Genomic DNA, 18,439 nt, shown 5'->3' on the forward strand with positions numbered 1-18,439 from the left:
CTGTGTGCCTCTCCCTTGGAAAGCCACAATCTGATTTCTCGGTTTCACACAGCTTGTGCTGCCTTTCTGGCCTCCTCTTTCTAATCCATTTGTGATTTTTGTCAGTTTTGTATGTGTGTTTTTTCTAAGGCGGAGTGCCTTTGTGGTAGTTTCCCTCCCTGGCTGTCAGTGTTGTTGTTTTTTACCTCAGTATGGTTTGGACTTTTAGTGCTAACGTGTCTCACTAGTCCCTCATCTCTTCTTCAGCTTAGCTTTTATACCAGGAACTCTCTGATTCCCACCTCAGTTTCAGCCACAAGGGAGAGCTCAACTCCCACCTGAGGCATCTGTTCTTGCACAAAGAAGAAGATAGCTATGGTTACTTACTTTGCAAAATAAGCTACATATTTATTTGCTAGTGGGTGGATGAAATGCCAACAAGTCTTAGCACTTTTTCACATATAACTTTTTTTCTAAGTGTACAAATACATGTGGTCCACCAAATAGTCTTAGAGACTTCTCTTTCCTTTATACATTAAATGTTTTTTTAGAGCCAAGCAATAAATAATGAAAGAGACAAGAGGGCTTTACTTACACTGACTGTTTAGAATTTCTGTTATGTTTTAGTTTCTTTGTTCATTAGTGTGCTTATTTTAAATGTAGGCGCCATGTGTTACTCTTCACTGCGAGCTCTCCTGTAGGGCACCATATCCATCTTTGTAGCATGGTCCCATGTGTGTTTGGTGAAGAGGATATTGTCCTGCCAAATCTTGAAAAGGTATTTGTTACCATAACAACTGGAGCTATATTCCCACTGGGAGAAACAAATGTTCATTGTCAAGTTTTAATTCCTATTGAAGTTAAAGTTTTGTTCGAGAAGTAGTTAGTCTGTTTCTGAATGGAAAAGATCACAGATCCATAATTATCCTGCAATTTAATTTTAAAATGGGCAGAATCTGGAAGACACTTGCATCATCACAAAATAATGCTAAAACATACAACTGCTTATGCAATTTTGAAATTTGGTTGCAGGCCCCACTGATGGCCAAAGGTAAGTGCCCAGCATTTTTTCTCCAAATCATACAGGGAGAAAATTCTGCAAAATTTCTACAGACTGAGCTCCACGAGGATCTCACCTAGCTCTTAAAAAAAGTAGTTGTGGTTCAATTTCTGCTGGATTTTCTTTCTAGAGGATTTTTTTTGTAGGTTTAACAGAGCTAGCAAATACATTTATACAAGTGGCATTACAGGGTAAAGTCCTTCTGTTCATGGTTCCAGACATTCTATTCTTTCTCCAATCATCTCCTGTTTTTCTAAGCTTTCCTCTAGCAGACAGACAGCATTCCATACCCACTGAGCATGCTCAGTCTTCATTCAGTAGTTTCCTCCCTTTTGTTTCTTCACTATGTTTAGGTTTCTGTGGTTTCTGATCTGATCTACTGTATTGGCCCCAAAATAAGCCACACTTTTTTTCCAACTTCTGATCGTGAAAAGTTAAAGTGCGGCTTATATTTGCAACCTTACGGCACTGGCAAAGCAGCATGGCTCTCCCCCCACCCCCCGCTCAGAGCAGCCTGGGAGCACAGGGCAATGGCACCCATCCCATCGGTGGCTCCCAAGCCTCCCCCAAGCAGCCAGATTTTAAAGGTGTGGCTTATTTGCAAGTGCGGCTTATATTCTGGCCAATACAGTATATTGAATTCATAGATTTTTCAAATGATTCTTTATGTGGAACCCTCCTTCCTCTCCCCGGGGACATTAAAAAAAACCCTCATAGAAATTACATACGAATGTAATAGTCACTAACACAGGTTTAGTGCTTCAGTAATTCCTAATGAATTGACCATGTGCATGTTGTTGAAATAGTGATATATTTTTAATAGTTCTGACTAATGGTAGTTTATGTATTTTCTCCTCAGGAAAGCTATCGGTTCATAGAACAAGCCACCACTATCATGAAAGCCATTGGAAATGTGATACTGAATTTTGGAAATGCAGAAAACCTTCCCGCAGCCATAAAGACACTGGAAGCAACACATTGTCCTCCTGGCCTCTGTGCTCCAGGAACAACTAGAGAACACTTCAAGGTAAAAAAAAACCAAGAAGAATCTTATCCTTCTGTTAACATGCAGAATATATTGTGCTTTCCAAATGATTGTTTTCTAGTGCAGCCCATTAGCTGAAACTCCTGATAATGAAAATTTAGGTTGTCTCTCATGAATTCCTGTAAACATGCTCTTGTGAATTTCACATCAGATACTTTGAAAAGTCTAGATCTTCCTCAATGTTGACAAGAAACCTAACCCCATATTCTGGATGGTATGAACTAATAATCACACTGATGCCTGTTCTCTGGCTGCTTAGTGACATAAGAGCATAGAATCAGCAGCTGTGCTGTTGGACTGAGGTGATCCTTGGTCACTATGTAAATGAAATTATGGCCTTGTGCCAGTGTGGCACACAAGGGCCATTTTTCAAATCATGCAGACACAGTGAAGAATGGATGAGATCAACAGCCTTGTCTTCAGAACAGATCTCCACTCTCTAATTTTCAGTACATTATATAAATAATGAGAAAGTGAAGTATGAGTTTTAGAGACAATTACAATATGCTCCACTGAGCAGCTGTGTTCCTCTTATCTCAAAGGACTGTCCCTTTAGCTATGGCTGTGCAAGCCTTTGGATCATGCTGCCCATGTTGCAGTAGCTAACATGTTGTTGAACTGCCCTTTTCTCAGACAAAATACTTTGACTTTGGATGTAGCTTTCAGCTAACTGCTGTTGTTGCTGCTGCTGCTGGGTTGTCTGGTTGCTTATGCAATTAAATATTTTGGAAACAATAATGTCACTAGGCAGATATCTGATCATATCTTAAGATAGTGATCACATTATGTGGCTGGTTTGAAATATCAAAAGGAAAACTCATTTAGTTGGAGTGAGCCATTTTACAGATTCTACAAATCCACTCTATCTAGTAGTCAAATATACAGGTTGGGTATGTGTTCGGTAATATTTTCCTCTGAAAATCATTAGTAGAAAATATTTGAACATTTATTTATAATAATTTACTGACCATTTCTCTTTTACATTTTAGGCTTTCAATAATGCTTTTTGGCATTTGATAAAACAGACATTGGGGAATGTTCCTCTCAACTATAAATTTGCTTACAGATGTTTCACTTTGGATTTTAAAGACAGTGATGTGTCTGTTGAAGACACAGACTCCTCAGGTATATGTAAAACATGAATAATGTACCAGTAATATTTATTTTTAAATAATCTATTAAGAAGATATCATTACAGAAAAATTCTGCTGAATGTTGAGATGTCCTGCCATTTTTAACACAACAAACCAGACACAAAATTCCTAGGTGGTATTCTCTCATATAACTGATGGAGCCTACAGATTTTTTGAACTTCATACAGCAGAGCTAACATGATGCTGCTAACTTTAATTCTGTATCAGCACACCTTTATGCCATTGATCTTGTTTGGTTTTTGTGTGATACTCTTGAGGTTTACCCATCTTTGATCCCAACATTTGGGGCATCAATGTGGAGACACAAGCAAAGGAATACAACGGAAGACTAGGACAATGTTAGCAATAACAGCCCTGCAACACTTGAACATTGTTGATTCTCTAGACAGACCATTGTTCCATCTAGCTCAGTATTGCTGACACTGACTGACAGCAGCTTTCCAAGATTTCAGGCAGGTGTCTTTTACATCTGTATGTGGAGATGCCAGAGATCAAACCTGGGAGCTTTTTCATACAAAGTATATGGTCTAGCACTGAGCTACATCCTTTTCCCATTTCAACAGCACTGCAATCATTCAAATGCTCTGCAACACCTACAAAAAAAAAACCAGTCTTATATATGTTCTTAAACTTTAATTGGATTTCAGTTTTAATTAGCATTTGACACTAGGAGAACAGCACATCACTTACCTAAGCTTGCAAGACATAAGTCTAGCACTCAATACAAAAATCAATTTGCATTTTATGTTCCCAGACTTAAAGTGTAAATGCATTGCATCTAGTGTGGAGGATGAAACTGTTCGTGCTGTCTGTTTGAGGTCATCTTGGACCAAAACTAGGTGCTTTATTTCCAATAGTTGCCAGGCCAAGGTCCGGGAAGTTACAAGCCACTACTGTGGTTGCTGCCTAGCATCTAACAGTTAGCAGTCAATTGCCTCTGAAAACTGAGGTTCCATTTTTGGCTATCAGGATTAACCAAGACCAACAGTAGATATTGCACCTGAGAGAGCAGCAGATGCCATCATCATTTCTGCTGCTCCCCTCCTCCTCCTCTTCCTCCCCTCCACCAACTACTCCCTCCCACTCCCACTCTTCCAACAAAGGACTCCTTTCTTAAACCAAGACATCTCAGAGATGCTCTGGGCTGCCGTTTTTCTCCATTGGCAGCAAATGACTGTTTAAATCTTCTTCTTTTTTTAAAAGGCAACTTAAGCAGTAATTTTCAGCTGTAGTACAGACACTATCTAGGAGATTTCACTGACATTACCTTACTCTGTACCCCATCCCCAGAGCAAGTCATGGAGTATATGCCACCACTCTTGGCAGCAAATAGGGGGCAGGAGGGAGCAGGGGCAGAATGAGGTGGCAGCAGGCAGCATAAGGGAAAGGCAGCCAGCCAGTTGTGGGCTCGGGGGAGGGGGCACATAATCTGCCAACCATCCTGATTTGCTGCCTGGCCTATCTGGGTTTTTACTGATAGATGCAGCACTAAGCTTGCTGACGTAAGGTCTAATAAACATTCATTAGATGAGAAAAATGTTTCAGATCTATCAAACTGATCTAAATTCATGTAAATGTCCTGCAGTATCCAGTTACCTGAAAACATTTTGCAGGGAAACAGTACAGAACCACATATTTTCATCAGAAATGTTGCATTAGACTGCTTTCTTTGGGTTCCTAGATTGTAATGAACAAGTGGGAACTGCAATCAAATGTTGCAATGATCCCTCTTATGTGTGACTATATAAGAATCCACACTTGTAGATGTGTATTAGTATAGAGGATTTCATCATAAAACAATAAAACACTCCATTGTTGGTTTTTGTAGACATGACGTAAGTATTGTAATCTCACAGGCAGGTAACTTTTGTATTAATTTCTTTTTAGAGCTGACAGATGTTTCTGCTTGGCAAAGCAAAGAACCCACACCTGAAGAGGAGAAAGTTGCACTTAAACTGCAGGCTGCCTGGAAAGGGTCTTATGTGCGGCTACTAATGAATGGCAGAAAACCAGGTCAGGATTCTTCTGAGAGAAGTGACAGTTGCGTCCTGACACAGCCCCTAGGGGACGGAGCAGGGCAGCACCTTCCTCCTTTGAAGACAGCCATTTGCTTTGGCTTCAACCAGCCACGGAGGATGATGGGATATCCCACCAAAACTCTAAATTTAAGTTGGCTAATAGAGGCCTACATGCAGAAATGGACTGAAGGAACCAAGGCTTCACTCCAGTCCACCACTGAAGTATATAAGTGGGCTGCACTGGGTGCCAGCTCATGTGGTAGATAAGGGTTGACTCTTTAGTCTACTCCCAGAGGGGTGAGATGGTTCATTACCCTGCCTTTTTATCAGGTGTGATATATGAGGGTACTCCTGTAAAGGGATCTGGATGGAAGATTCTGTCCAGAAGCCCAGTTGAGGAGTGGAAAGGACATAGAACTTCCAAATGGCTGCCAAACAGCCATTTTCCTGACTTTCAGATTGGGGGGCCAGGGCCCAATCTCGACACCTAGAATCTTGAATTATTCACAGAATGCCATAGGAATCACCACAGTGCTTGTATAATGCAGTTGGTCATTATATCATAAAAGCTATTTCTTTGTGCAAAACATGGCATTGTTGGCTACAAATGTCCTCAGATGATGTCTTGCAGAAGTGTTGGTTAGATAGTCTTTTCAGTTAGACATGCTTTCATTCTGCTTACTCTCAGAGCTTTATATTTTACCTTATTTCTTCATGCCAGTGTTTAGGAATGATAACTATGGTGAATATTTACTAATAGCGAAATTTGTTTTTATTTGTCTTTTTATTTTTCAGGTACTAAGGAGAATGCTAAAGTCAAAGACACACTTCAAAAGTTGTGGGCTCTAATAGAGCCAAATTTTGAACAATATTCTTTGACACTTTTGAGGTAATACAAAGTATGGTTTCTGCAGGGTCACGTATATAAATCCCATGTTTTGCCTCACAACACCTCCCCCGCGCCCCTCATTTTCTCTCATAAAAGCTGACCTGACCCTGTGGAAGTGCTATAGGGAAAGTACTGAAGCCCAGTTTTGGGCATCCCTATATTTAGTTTTTCAGATGTAAAAGTGAAGTTTAAAGAACACCCTGCTTAACCATTGAATCAATTTTTATTCTGCTTTATATTCAGGATAAAAAAATCAAGAGACAGACTATGAATTTTACATCAATTTGTTACTGAAGAATTAAATGTAATGTTACCTTTATGTGCAAATTGGCAAATGGGGCAACATCTCTTCTGTTTATTGATCCACATTCACATCTGTATTAAGGACACCAGATTGCTGTCCCAGATAAATGACTGAGCCCTGCATGAATAGATTTACATGGGCTATAGTCTGACTGAGTAGAGACGGTTGTCTTCAAACTGTGTTAGTTGATAAGGTGGAAGCCAAGTTTCTTAATTTTTTTTCATCATTAGAAAAGGATTATATATTTATAATTTTATTTATTACATTTCTATTCTACCCATCATCCCAAGGATCACAGACTGGATTACAATAGAAAAGCACAAAAATACATAACATAGTAACAAGCAAAAACAACCCCCCCCAGTTTATAATGGTATAGATTTGCCAGGCACCTCCCTGGGGGGAGCATTCCACAAGTGCGGAGTTTACCAAGAAAAAGGCCCATTCCTGTGTTGCCACCCTCCAGACCTCTCATGGAGGCGGCACACAAAGAAGGGCCTCAGATGATGATTGCAAGGACTGGGTTGGTTCATATGAGGAAAGGAAACGTATTGTGGTCCTGAGCCATTTAAGGCTTTATAGATTTTGCACCGCTCAGTAAGAACAGACTTGTGACTTGAATCCACAAGAGGTTTCTTCTTGCTCACAGATTGAGACACTGCCTCTCCAATGTACACACCTGTTCTGTGTTGACAGCTCAGCTTCAGCCAGCAATAAGGTCTGAAAGAGGGTACTGCAGAGGCAGACAAAAGGTAACCCTGGACCCGCTGGATCCAAAGTTCCTTTGTTTTCCTGATAGACCCCAGAATTGGATCCCTAAACTATGCCAGCCTGGAGGTAGCATAGTTATTACATTGATACAGAGAAAGTAGTTTTTAAAAGAATGTATAGAATATATTTCTAGTGTCCAGTGATAAAGCTGCATGATCATATCTTAACTTCCCTTTGAACTTCTGCTACTTCTCAGGGCCACATTAGATGTGATGTGAAAGATTCAGAAATACAACCCCCGACATCTTATTCTTCTCCAAAAACAGCCACAGAGAGTGGGTAGGGCTAGATTTGGGTCACACTGCTAATCTAAATCCTCCCTCTGGGAACTGCTATTCGTTTCAGACAGTAAAATATATTGAAACAGTATGAGTTTCACTCTCCACAGCACACTTTCCTTTTACAGCTAATAGCAGCTGGTGTATGTGTGAATTAGATTGGCCGTGATCCAAAGTGGGGGGCATCACAGCTGGTTTTAGCAGGAAAACAGATGTTGAAAGATGCATTTGAGCATCTCCCGTGCTACTTTTAGTTTGGCCAGCTCTTAAAATATAAAAAGATAAAGCACCCCTGACAGTTAAGTCCAGTTGCAAACGACTCTGGGGTTGCGGCGCTCATCTTGCTTTACTGGCCGAGGGAGCTGACATTTGTCCGCAGACAGATTTTCCGGGTCATGTGGCCAGCATGAGATATAGGTCTGGCTAATTAAGCATAAAGCAGAAGGAACAAGGGAGGTCTGGCTTTAAGAGCAAAAAAGGTGTGTAGTGAGGCTTATTGTGGTTTTTGCTCCAAGCTGACAGAGAAGTGAAATCCCAGTTAAACAGAGGTAATCCTCAGATTGGGGTATAGTTCAGCACCCTTCATCCCATATTCCTTTTGCCCTTTAAATCAGACTCCTACTGTTTATTCTGGTGTGGGGAAGCCATTGGCCTTGCTTGCTGGGGCTGATGGGAGTTGTAGTTTAGCAGCATCTGGAAAACTTGATCCCTCGTTTGTGAGATTGAGTAGACCCACACTTAAAGTGTTTGATATGCCTCTGCCACAAGTAATTTGTTGCTTGTTGAGGAAAGCATTTTTTTCATAATACAATTGCCACTGCTTAATCTTTGGGATGCTATTATATCTTATGTATACATAGAGTGGAGGCAGCTTGAAGCTCAGTACTGTTGGTTATGATCTCAACTGATTATTTTATATTCTTCTTGTTGTGTTTCATAGAGATATGTTCAAAAGTAAATGTAAGTCACTTGAAAAATACCGTTGTGCTGAAGATGAGTGGACTAAGACATCTTTTGCTGATTATACTGTAACATATGCGGACCAGCCAGCAAATTTTTGGTTTGTGGTCTTCAGGTGAGGTTTGTTATTGATGAGTCACATACAGACCATCTACCATATATCATATTATAGTTTAACTGCTAATTCTGTTTGTGTGACTGAAAGCCAAGTGACCACATGTTGAAACATTCTTGTACTTGTTCATGAAGGCCATGCTTGAGGAATTCAGTCTTCATTAATTTTTATATGAAATTATCTGATCTCCATCTCTAGAACTGACATGTGGCTCAGAACTTTGATATTCACTAGATTGCAACCCTTCTTTGAATGTTGTGCAGTTCTAGGCAGTTTAAGCATGTCAAAATCTGCCTGTAAATAGGCATTTTAAACGTGTTTTTTTAAAAAAATTAGATTCATGGTGGAAGTGACATGGAAATACAGTGGTACCTGTTTACGAATGATTCGGTTTACGAACTCCGCAAAACCGGAAGCAATGTCCTAGTTTGCGAACTTTACCTCGGTCTAAGAACGGAATCCAAACGGTGGAAGGGCACCAGCGGCAGGAGGCCTCATTAGGGAAAGCGCACCTTGGTTTAAGAACAGTTTCGGTTTAGGAACGGATTAAGTTCGTAAACTGAGGTACCACTGTATGGGTAAAACCTGAAAAAAGGCATGAATTGGAGATAGACAGATCCCCTTATCCTTACTTTACCCTTTTCTCCCTTTTATTATAGAGAGGTGTTTTATGTTCCAGAAGATATGATCATAGCAGCAAAGTTTTATTCTTCCATACCTACATGCGCATTACATGTTGTAGACAATGATACATTGGAAGAAATGCCTCGGATCTTTCTCAGGGTTGCACCCCATCTTTATACAAAGAATAAGGTGATAAATACAAACATCTTCATAGTAATTACAGTACTACTACCTTATTAACAAAATGATACAAAGGACCTGTTACTACACACTGATATAAATAACAATTATTTTCCCCAGGTACTGTGAATGCAACAACCTGTAATTCTTCATAATGTACAAGTCTTGACTATTGTAGGGCCATTTTTGGGTTTACAGTATTGTATCAGCAGCAGCTATAATATTTGCTCTTTATTTACCAGTACTTATTGTATCATATTGTGTTAATAGCTAACAAAATTAACTTTAATTTCAGAGAGGATATACTTTTATGGCTGAAGTTCAAACTGGTGAGTCACCAGTGTTGGCTGGGAAATGGAGGCTTCGACTCATAGGTTCCTACAGTCCTCTTCCAGTTCTTTCCCGTGAGACTATAAACAATGTATATTCCATTAAAGAAGTTAAGGACTATTATGTACCAAATGCTAAGAATATTATATTCAGGTAAAATTGAGGAAACAGCAAAGGTATTTCCATATGTACCCTATTTGAGTGTTCATATGTTACTTTGAGGATATTACTTACTGAAGCATGAATGAGTAGTAATCATAGAATCATAGGATTTTAGAGTTGGAAGGGACCATGAGTGTCATTCTAGTCCAACCCCTGCAACGCATGATTATTTTTGTCAAATGTGGAGCTTAAACCCACAAGATTAAGCCTTATGCTCTGGCTAACTGAGCTGTCCCAGTAATGCTTTTATACCTTTCCCCAAATGCACATCGTTGGGCATTTCTAAAATGCTGGGTCAAGTCCTGGTCTTTCTGAAAGTCAGACATGAAAGTTGTTTTTCTATCTCGCATTCATCTCAAGACATTTGCATGATCTAGGAAATAAGGTTTATATTCTAAAAACATGAAGGAGTAAACCACACTGAACTCAGTAGTGACTCACTTCTGTGCAAACATGTATGTGATTGTTCCTAGGGGACTCAGGGCTTTGCACAGGCCTCTTTTTTATCATTTGTCTAATGTTTGTTCAGAAAGTTTATTGTAGTCAAACCTTGCATTTTAACTGCAGTTTCATTTTGATAACTGGTTTCCATAGCAACAAATGGCCTGTTCTAAACATATGTGTTAACTTCCATCTCAGAGCTTACTGAGCTGGGGCTAGGCTGCCTTCTTTAATAACATTATTTTAAGGATTGAGATCTTAGACTTGCTTAAAATAATAAAATCTGCCTCAGTTAACTATATATATTTACTCCCCTTTCTCCTTCAGGTATGCAGTAAAAGTAACAACACCACTTATGGCTACTGTGCAAGTACAGACCTCCAAGCCAGATGTAATCATTAAAGTGCAAGTTCTGGACTCTGAGGAAGAAATGGTGCACTCTGTTGGGAAGGGTCATGCTGTTGTTCCTGCATTTTATTTCATATCTAATGAGCGGCCTCTAAGTAGCATGTGTAAGTATGGTAAACTGAATTGCTATGATTATTGTGGACAAAGAGACTGCCAATACATTTGCATGTGCATCTGCCTTAATAACTGCATTAATAATTTGTGGCATACGCTAAGACCTCATTTAAGGATTACTGACTTTGCTTTGTCATGCTTGCTGCTGAGTGATCAGGCTTGCATATTTAGAATCTGTTTCCGGCATATGGACCATCAGACCATTCAGAATGGGTATACCATTCCTTGTCAAGTGAATCAAACTTCCCCTCAAATTACCCTACAGTGGTAAGTTAGGTGTTCCAGGAGAGCCATATCTCATATGTTGCTACACCACATCTATTTGGGCACTGACTCTAGAGATTTCCACTAGGGTGCTATTAGGCGTCTCACAGCAACTAATAGCAGGAATAGCAAAGTCTGATGTGATACTTCCTCATTCTGATGGTTAAGCTTTACTTAGAACTAACAAGCTTCCAATCAAGCAATTCTTTTGCCAAGACTAATCTACATTTATAAGCTCCTTATAAACAGTTCTGAGCTGTTTTTCTGGATTAATTATTATTCAAACTTGTATTATTCAAAAGAATAAAGAGCAAAGAGACCAATTCCATTTTAAAACATGAATTATTCAACTTAAAGGAGTGTGTGTGTGTGTGTGTGTGTGTGTGTGACCACCAATCTCCATATGGGCTGAAATATTATTTGGGAAGTTCTGCCATTATAAATTTAGTGGGTGAAAAACAGTTTTGGCCTTTTTGGTGGTGGTACGTAATTATTACATGCTGTCTTTGAAAAGACTTGGCTCTCTCAATTAGGTGTCAGGTGAAGACTTCTTATTTTTTCATTGGATTTTAAATAGGTATTTTATCTAATTTTTATACTGTTTGATATCAGCATTTTGGAAGTTGTGGTTATCTGTATTTCAGTATTATATTATTTATTTTACTATGTTTTAAAATTCCCTGGGAAGGTTTATGAAGGTTGGGATATACATCCTTAGAAAGAGTCAGTAGATAAGTAGGTAAAGCAGGAGAAGGAGAGAATTACAGAAGTAGATATAAAATTGAAATTAGTAAGACAAATGACTAAATGCTAAAATACTCTTTAACGTGTTATTTTCTCTTCCAGCAACATCAAGTAAAGGTGGAGTTGCCCAAAGCACTCCCAAAAAGGAACCTGAAGTAGTTGCAGTCTCTAAGAAAAAAGGTACTGTGGCAGCTCAGAAGAATGTCAAGTCTGCAGCCAAGATGTCACAGGAAGGCCCAACTTCAACAGAAGAAGAAACTATTGTTACCCCTGTTCTTGATGAAAATTTATTTCAGCAGGTGAGAGATCTTAAATATATTTGTGGAGGAATTTTGAGAATAATAAACATCTTATCCTAAAGTTCCTGTGGAAGGTTGAACAAAGCAGTTCCCCAGGAGTGAACTCTTAGGTATCGTGTTTCCTAAGGGGAGTGTTATCTAAAACAAGAGGATGAAAACAAGGTTCAGGTAATTCAAGATTCCTGCTAAATGTGGTTTTGGAATTAGATGAAAAGGAAGAACAGAACGCTTTGTGCAAAACGGAACAAGGCACCACCAGCAGTGGGGCTATCTTGCCAAGTCGCCACTCTAGCATGTTAAAATCGTGCTTTTGTTCTTCCCAGGGCTACTGAATGGCCAAATGGAGGGACATACTTGTGGTGGCAACAAGCTGAATATTAATAACTGTGAACATTTTATTGGTTATTTCCTAATGTAGAGGTCTAGCCCAGTATGTGCAACATATACAGTTCATATGTACGGTACATAACCTATGAGACTAATTACAATATTAATACATTTCTTCTTTACTTATCTTTTCTTATTGTTTCTCCTTGTAAGTTCCTGTATAACACAATCCTCAGGCTTTCTTATTGTTTCTTCCTGTAAGTTTCTGTATAACACAATCCTTAGGTGAAAATAGAAAAGCCCTCAAGGTAACAAGAACAACACAGCTGATGTAGACTGCTGGCACTAACTGGCTGGTGTAGGTGCAAACTGCTAACTTGGGCAGAACAAGGTTTCCGGATATCTCCCTTGTTTCACCCCGAAGGGCTTCCTCAGCTGATATTAAATCTATACAATATACATAAATGCATGGTAATACAATATTTGGTATCCAAGGTACATGTTCATATTATAATGTATTGATGCTTATGTTTGTAATAAGCTGCAGGTTGTTTGGAGACCTCTGTGTAACAAGTGCCTAATGCCTCAAATATATAAGTAATATGTGCAAGTTTACCTGTAACAGATAGGGCAGCTTTTGTATGTCATGTTTGCTTCCTCTCCTGTGCTGACCCATGCCTTTGCTGGGCACAGTCACCTGCAGAGCGAACCTGTAGGAAACAAGGAGTTAAGGGACATGCTCAAGTTCTCAAAGAGGCAGCCCAGTAATGCCTTGGGGTGTGCTCTGTCTTTCCTTGAGGGCACCGGACCTGCTTTTTCTCTTCTGCTCCTCCAAACCAAGCCCCCTTGTCTGGGGCATATAGTTGGGCAAACCCCATCATGGTATTTCTTGCCTCTTTTACCCATAATCCCATTCCATTTCTGCATTAATTTGTGCATTTCTAAAAATTATTCCAAAAGTCCTTTCAATATACATATTTAAGTGCATATTTTGATACTAAACAGCCTAGATCTGCATCTTAGCATTCAGAGAAGTGAAAGAACTGGTGGCTAGTTAAGTTTCAACCTGCATTTCAGTCTGAGAGGTTTAGATCAGGTTGTTTTGCACAGGAATTCAACACATTCAGATTCTTCAAGCACCTTATTTGACGCTTCTTTCCTTCCCTACAGAAATCCAATATAGTAGTCAAAGGGGTGGTGGCTAAAAGCAAGGTTTTTTAAAATATTAAAATAAGAAGCTGTGATTATTTCTGAAAAAAGTAATTTACTGCATTTCGCTCTTACAGCCTCACAAGTATATTATACAAGCCTCTGTGTTGCATAATAGTTGGCCACTTACTGAGAACCAATTGGTATTTGTTCAGGCACTGAGAGAACTGGAAAAAAATGAAATCAAAGGTGAGTGAGTGACTTTGCTACATGCTTATTTTTTTATTGAAATGCGTCATAACTGAAACACCAATTTCTTTGATTTCAGTTAGCTAATTATGTAACTTACATTTAACAGAATTGTGATGAGAACTTACAAATAGCAAATTATTTCTGATAAATGCCTTTAATACCACCCTGAGAAAGTTTTTACTGAATGGTAGCACAAAACTTTATTAAATAGAGAGAGAGAGGTCAAACCAGAAAAAATCAATTATATTCAAGTCCATTAAAACTATGGTGCTTAAGTCTCAGGGCAATCCTACGCATTTTTACTCTGAAATATGTGCCATGAATTTCAATGGGACATTCTTCCTAGTAGGTGGTTTTAGGAATTCAATAAGTCTGGAGTGCAAATTTCTCTGGGAGTAGCTTTTTTCTTCTTTAGTATGCTAGTGTATCTTATTACCTCTCTTACACCAAGACATTAGAAACAGTGTGCTGAAATGAACAAATATGAACATACAATTGAAGATGAACTGTTGCTCTCATACTACGAGCCTGATGTCACAATTTATTTATTAGGTCTTATTTTTCCAACTTCTACTTTGGAGTGCCATTTGTTTTGAATTATGCCCTCAAATGATAACTTTTTTTACCATCCTTTATAATGATTGAAATAGTTATGCATGTCAAAGGATATGAAACTGGGTTTTTTTAGATGGTGATGGTTCTATCCAGGGCTGAGTGCAGCCAGCCCTATTTCCCTTGTGGCTGAAGCTATTGGAAGAAGCTGTTGCCTGTGCTTTTTATTTATTTATTTTTTAATTTTCTGTGTACAGTGGACTGCGTGTTCCACCTGGGTCTGTGTGGGATCAGCTGGCCAGCCCACCTTCCTTGTGACTGACTGTTCTTAAGACCACTCATTGTTATCCAACTAACTGTTCTTAAGTTATAAGTTGTTGTTGTTGTTTAGTCGTTTAGTCGTGTCCGACTCTTCGTGACCCCATGGACCAGAGCACACCAGGCACTTCTGTCTTCCACTGCCTCCCGCAGTTTGGTCAAACTCATGCTAGTACCTTCAAGAACACTGTCCAACCATCTCGTCTTCTGTCGTCCCCTTCTCCTTGTGCCCTCCATCTTTCCCAGCATCAGGGTCTTTTCCACGGAGTCTTCTCTTCTCATGAGGTGGCCAAAGTATTGGAGCCTCAGCTTCACGACCTATCCTTCCAGTGAGCACTCAGGGCTGATTAAGAATGGATAGGTTTGATCTTCTTGCAATCCATGGGACTCTCAAGAGTCTCCTCCAGCACCATAATTCAAAAGCATCAATTCTTTGGCGGACAGCCTTCTTTATGGTCCAGCTTTCACTTCCATACATCACTACTGGGAAAACCATAGCTTTTACTATACAGACCTTTGTTGGCAAGGTGATGTCTCTGCTTTTTAAGATGCTGTCTAGGTTTGTCATTGCTTTTCTCCCAAGAAGATCTAAGTTACTTTTTGTTTATTTAAAATACTTCCTGAAAGTCTATCATTATATTAACTTGGAAAAGTAGTGGTAGTGTTTTGAGTGTGAAGCATCCATTTTCAGAAAGAGGCTGTCAAGAAGAGTTGCAGACATGCTGGATGTAGTTAAAAATATTTTTTATTCAAAGATGCTGATACAGTCCTGCATCAAAAGAACATGTCACTTGATAATTTCCAAAAAAACGCTATTGTGTAAATGGAAAAATAGAAAACCACTTCTATGAGCTTTCATCTCTCATCCTAATATTTCATAATGTAAGACAACAGTGCCATCTAGGGTAGATTTTAGTGTCCAAATTAAGTAGCTAGGACAGAACATTTTACTTTTAAAGTGAAATTTACAACAGTTTGTCATAAATAAGGGAGAGTGCATAATTTTTAAGACGTGTTTCCTAAAAGTAAACTCTTCGGTAACAAACAATTATGTAGCTCCAGAAGCATAAATGGAAAGCATAAATAAACACTACAATGAAATTTACACAGCACGTCCTACTGAAAAACATGAAGAAAGTGTAAGTGTCCTAAGTCCAGACATTCACAGCAACATGGAAGGACAAAAATCTGCAGGCTCTTCCAAAGGAGGTCGAAAAGTGAAGGAGAAAACAACTGAGAAGGCAGAAAAAGCTGCTAAAGAAAAACCCGTAACTGTTGTTAGGCCCGAATCACAGGTAATAATAAATAAACGAGTTCATAAAGTGCATTTTCAAATGTTCTGAATGATGTTGTATAGTGTAAATTTCTTCTATATTTTTCCAGGAGTGAAAGGGAAAGTAGTAAAATATTTTTAATATGTTCACTCTCTAGTGCTATGGCTGAAACACACACTGTATTGTGCTATATTTCAGCTCTGCCTGGCTAGGCAGCTGTCTTGAGATCCTGTATAACTGAATGGAATGCAAATTGAATTGAATTCAAATTCTATTTGAATTTGCTGGAGCAACGAAATATTAATATCAGTTGCAATTTGCATCACTAATGTCACAGTTGTGACAACTGAGAGGTTTCACAACTTGTTCTGCCCCTCATACACATTTCATTCATATCTTCCACTATCATAATTATCATCATCTTTATTTTAATGACCCTTTATTTAATGACCTTTAATAGTTTTTGATTCCCCTTCCTCTACACCTCTACTTGAGGGTGGAAATACATTGCCACACTTTTTAGGGTGTTCTCTTCTGTCTATCTACTTGGATCAACTCAAGTGGCCTCTCTTGTTTATTTTCATTAACTTGTTTCTGTCCACATTTCTTCATTTTACATCGTGATGGCCTAGATAAGCCAAGTGATACTAATTATCCACAAGAGCCCCCTAGGCAACTTGGTATCTTAGCTATGGCAAATAACAACCATCGTCAGGTGACTGGACACGGAAGCAAGCATCTGTAAATGGAAAAAGAGTTTTTTCTCCCTCCTTTCATGCCATTGATGTGCTGCAAATGATTAGCACCCATGATAAACATAGTGCTACTCCAAGACTACTCATAGTTTGGGTAGCAGAATCACATGCTCTCTTTCCTCCCCAGCAATTACCCCATTTTTACAAATTTCTCTTGGCAGTCATATGCTAGCCATGAATAAGGGCACTCCTGAACCGCAGTTTAGAAACCAGGTTTTAAAACAACTCACATTGGGGTTCACTTCAAATCCAACCCTCCATTGACCCATTACTGCTCTGCTAAAGAAGATATTGACTGAAAGCAGCCTTTGCTGCATGTTTGGGGGAAACAGAATAGTTTTGGGGATGGTAACTCTTGCAGGTTCCCTTGCAAAGTTGAGCACACATATGTCAAATGAAACCAGAGGGTGACATTTGGCATTCTTTGACAATAACAGTCTATCACAGACAGTGCTTCTCGATAATGAATTGGCTCTTTCATTCATTTGAGAGTTTCAAAGCAATATGTGCTCTTCTGATTTTGCTTTGTGCATTTCATTTCTAGCAATCTGATCCTAACAAACCCTCCTGGATCTTACGTCTAGTCATTGAACAAAATGAAATAGAAGCACTGGATTTGAGGAAAGACACTGAGAGAGCAGATGAGATCAAAGCTATGAAGCAAGCATGGGAGGCTGCGGAGCCAGGGAGAGCTGTTAAGGTAACCAGGGCTTATCATTTTACACATGCATTTAAAATGAGTTCCGAGATTCAGCAGGGTAGTGTGGAAATGCCAACCAAAAAGTCAAATCCCTGCAGAGATTTTTCAGTATCAAACTCCTGTTTGAAGAGTGAGTGCTGAGGCTGAACTGAGAGATTGATTTGAATAAATCACGGTAGGCAGCTAGGCAGTGAAAGCCCTGAATTTTCATCTATGCTTTACAGTGCTGGCTGGTAACATTCTGACTTGGTTATGGCTGCAATTTTTAACATTGCTGTTTTCATCACAGTAGCCAACATGAGGTGGCTTACAATGGGTGCAATTAAATTTTGTGCCAAAGCAATTGCCCTCTCAGCAGAAGCATTTCTGCTTGCCCACACATGCCAGCTTCTGAATAAGATTTCTTTTTTTTTTTTTGGTGGGGGGGGTGCACAATGCATGCGATGTCAGGATGTTGGAGGAGCTGGGGCAGAGCTCAGCACAGTGGCAGCAAAGCTTAAATGGCTGTGGCTTCTCCTGCTGCTGCCACCACTGGCCTGGGTCTGTTTCCAGCCTCTTTCCCCTCCACAGCAGGAGGAGGAAGAGAAGGAGCCGTGGCTATTGAGGCCACACTGTGCTCGGCTCCATGCTTTGGACTGGGGGGGGTGGTGTTCAGCCCCTAGGAGATGGCACCCCTGTGCTTGCCAGACAGAGGGATTTCCCACCCCTCTGACTTTTCTAGGGGTTCTCCTGATCCTCCCAAGCTGATTTGGGAAGAGGGGGGAGCAAGGGAGTCCTACAGTGGGACTCATTACTCATTGCACTGGATTCTGCTAGCACAACAACTTAGTTTAATCCAGCCTAATATGTTTAAAAGACAATACCAGTCACTGCTGGACTCAGAATGCTGGATTAGATTGGGCCTTTGATCCATTCCAGCAGGGCATATTTTATGTAAATAACTGAGCATCAACATGACTGCCAAAACAAAACA

The 18,439-nt window shown here is 39.6% G+C and overlaps 1 protein-coding gene across 3 annotated transcripts in view; it reads left to right on the forward strand.

Moving 5' to 3' along the window:
- ADGB (androglobin) overlaps positions 1-18,439 on the forward strand; it is a 63,411-nt gene that overhangs the window by 32,673 nt on the left and 12,299 nt on the right. For all 3 annotated transcript variants that reach the window (XM_083731600.1, XM_083731599.1, XM_083731601.1), the window contains 13 exons: positions 643-757; positions 1,899-2,066; positions 3,074-3,209; positions 5,126-5,251; positions 6,052-6,145; positions 8,439-8,573; positions 9,233-9,386; positions 9,673-9,860; positions 10,638-10,822; positions 11,943-12,139; positions 13,753-13,864; positions 15,848-16,032; positions 17,311-17,466. In XM_083731600.1, coding sequence (XP_083587726.1) covers positions 643-757; positions 1,899-2,066; positions 3,074-3,209; positions 5,126-5,251; positions 6,052-6,145; positions 8,439-8,573; positions 9,233-9,386; positions 9,673-9,860; positions 10,638-10,822; positions 11,943-12,139; positions 13,753-13,864; positions 15,848-16,032; positions 17,311-17,466 — 1,951 coding nt within the window. The remainder of the gene's footprint in view (positions 1-642; positions 758-1,898; positions 2,067-3,073; positions 3,210-5,125; positions 5,252-6,051; positions 6,146-8,438; positions 8,574-9,232; positions 9,387-9,672; positions 9,861-10,637; positions 10,823-11,942; positions 12,140-13,752; positions 13,865-15,847; positions 16,033-17,310; positions 17,467-18,439) is intronic.

The sequence above is a fragment of the Podarcis gaigeae genome, assembly GCF_964106915.1.
Source record: "Podarcis gaigeae genome assembly, chromosome: 3".
Lineage (NCBI taxonomy): Eukaryota > Metazoa > Chordata > Lepidosauria > Squamata > Lacertidae > Podarcis > Podarcis gaigeae.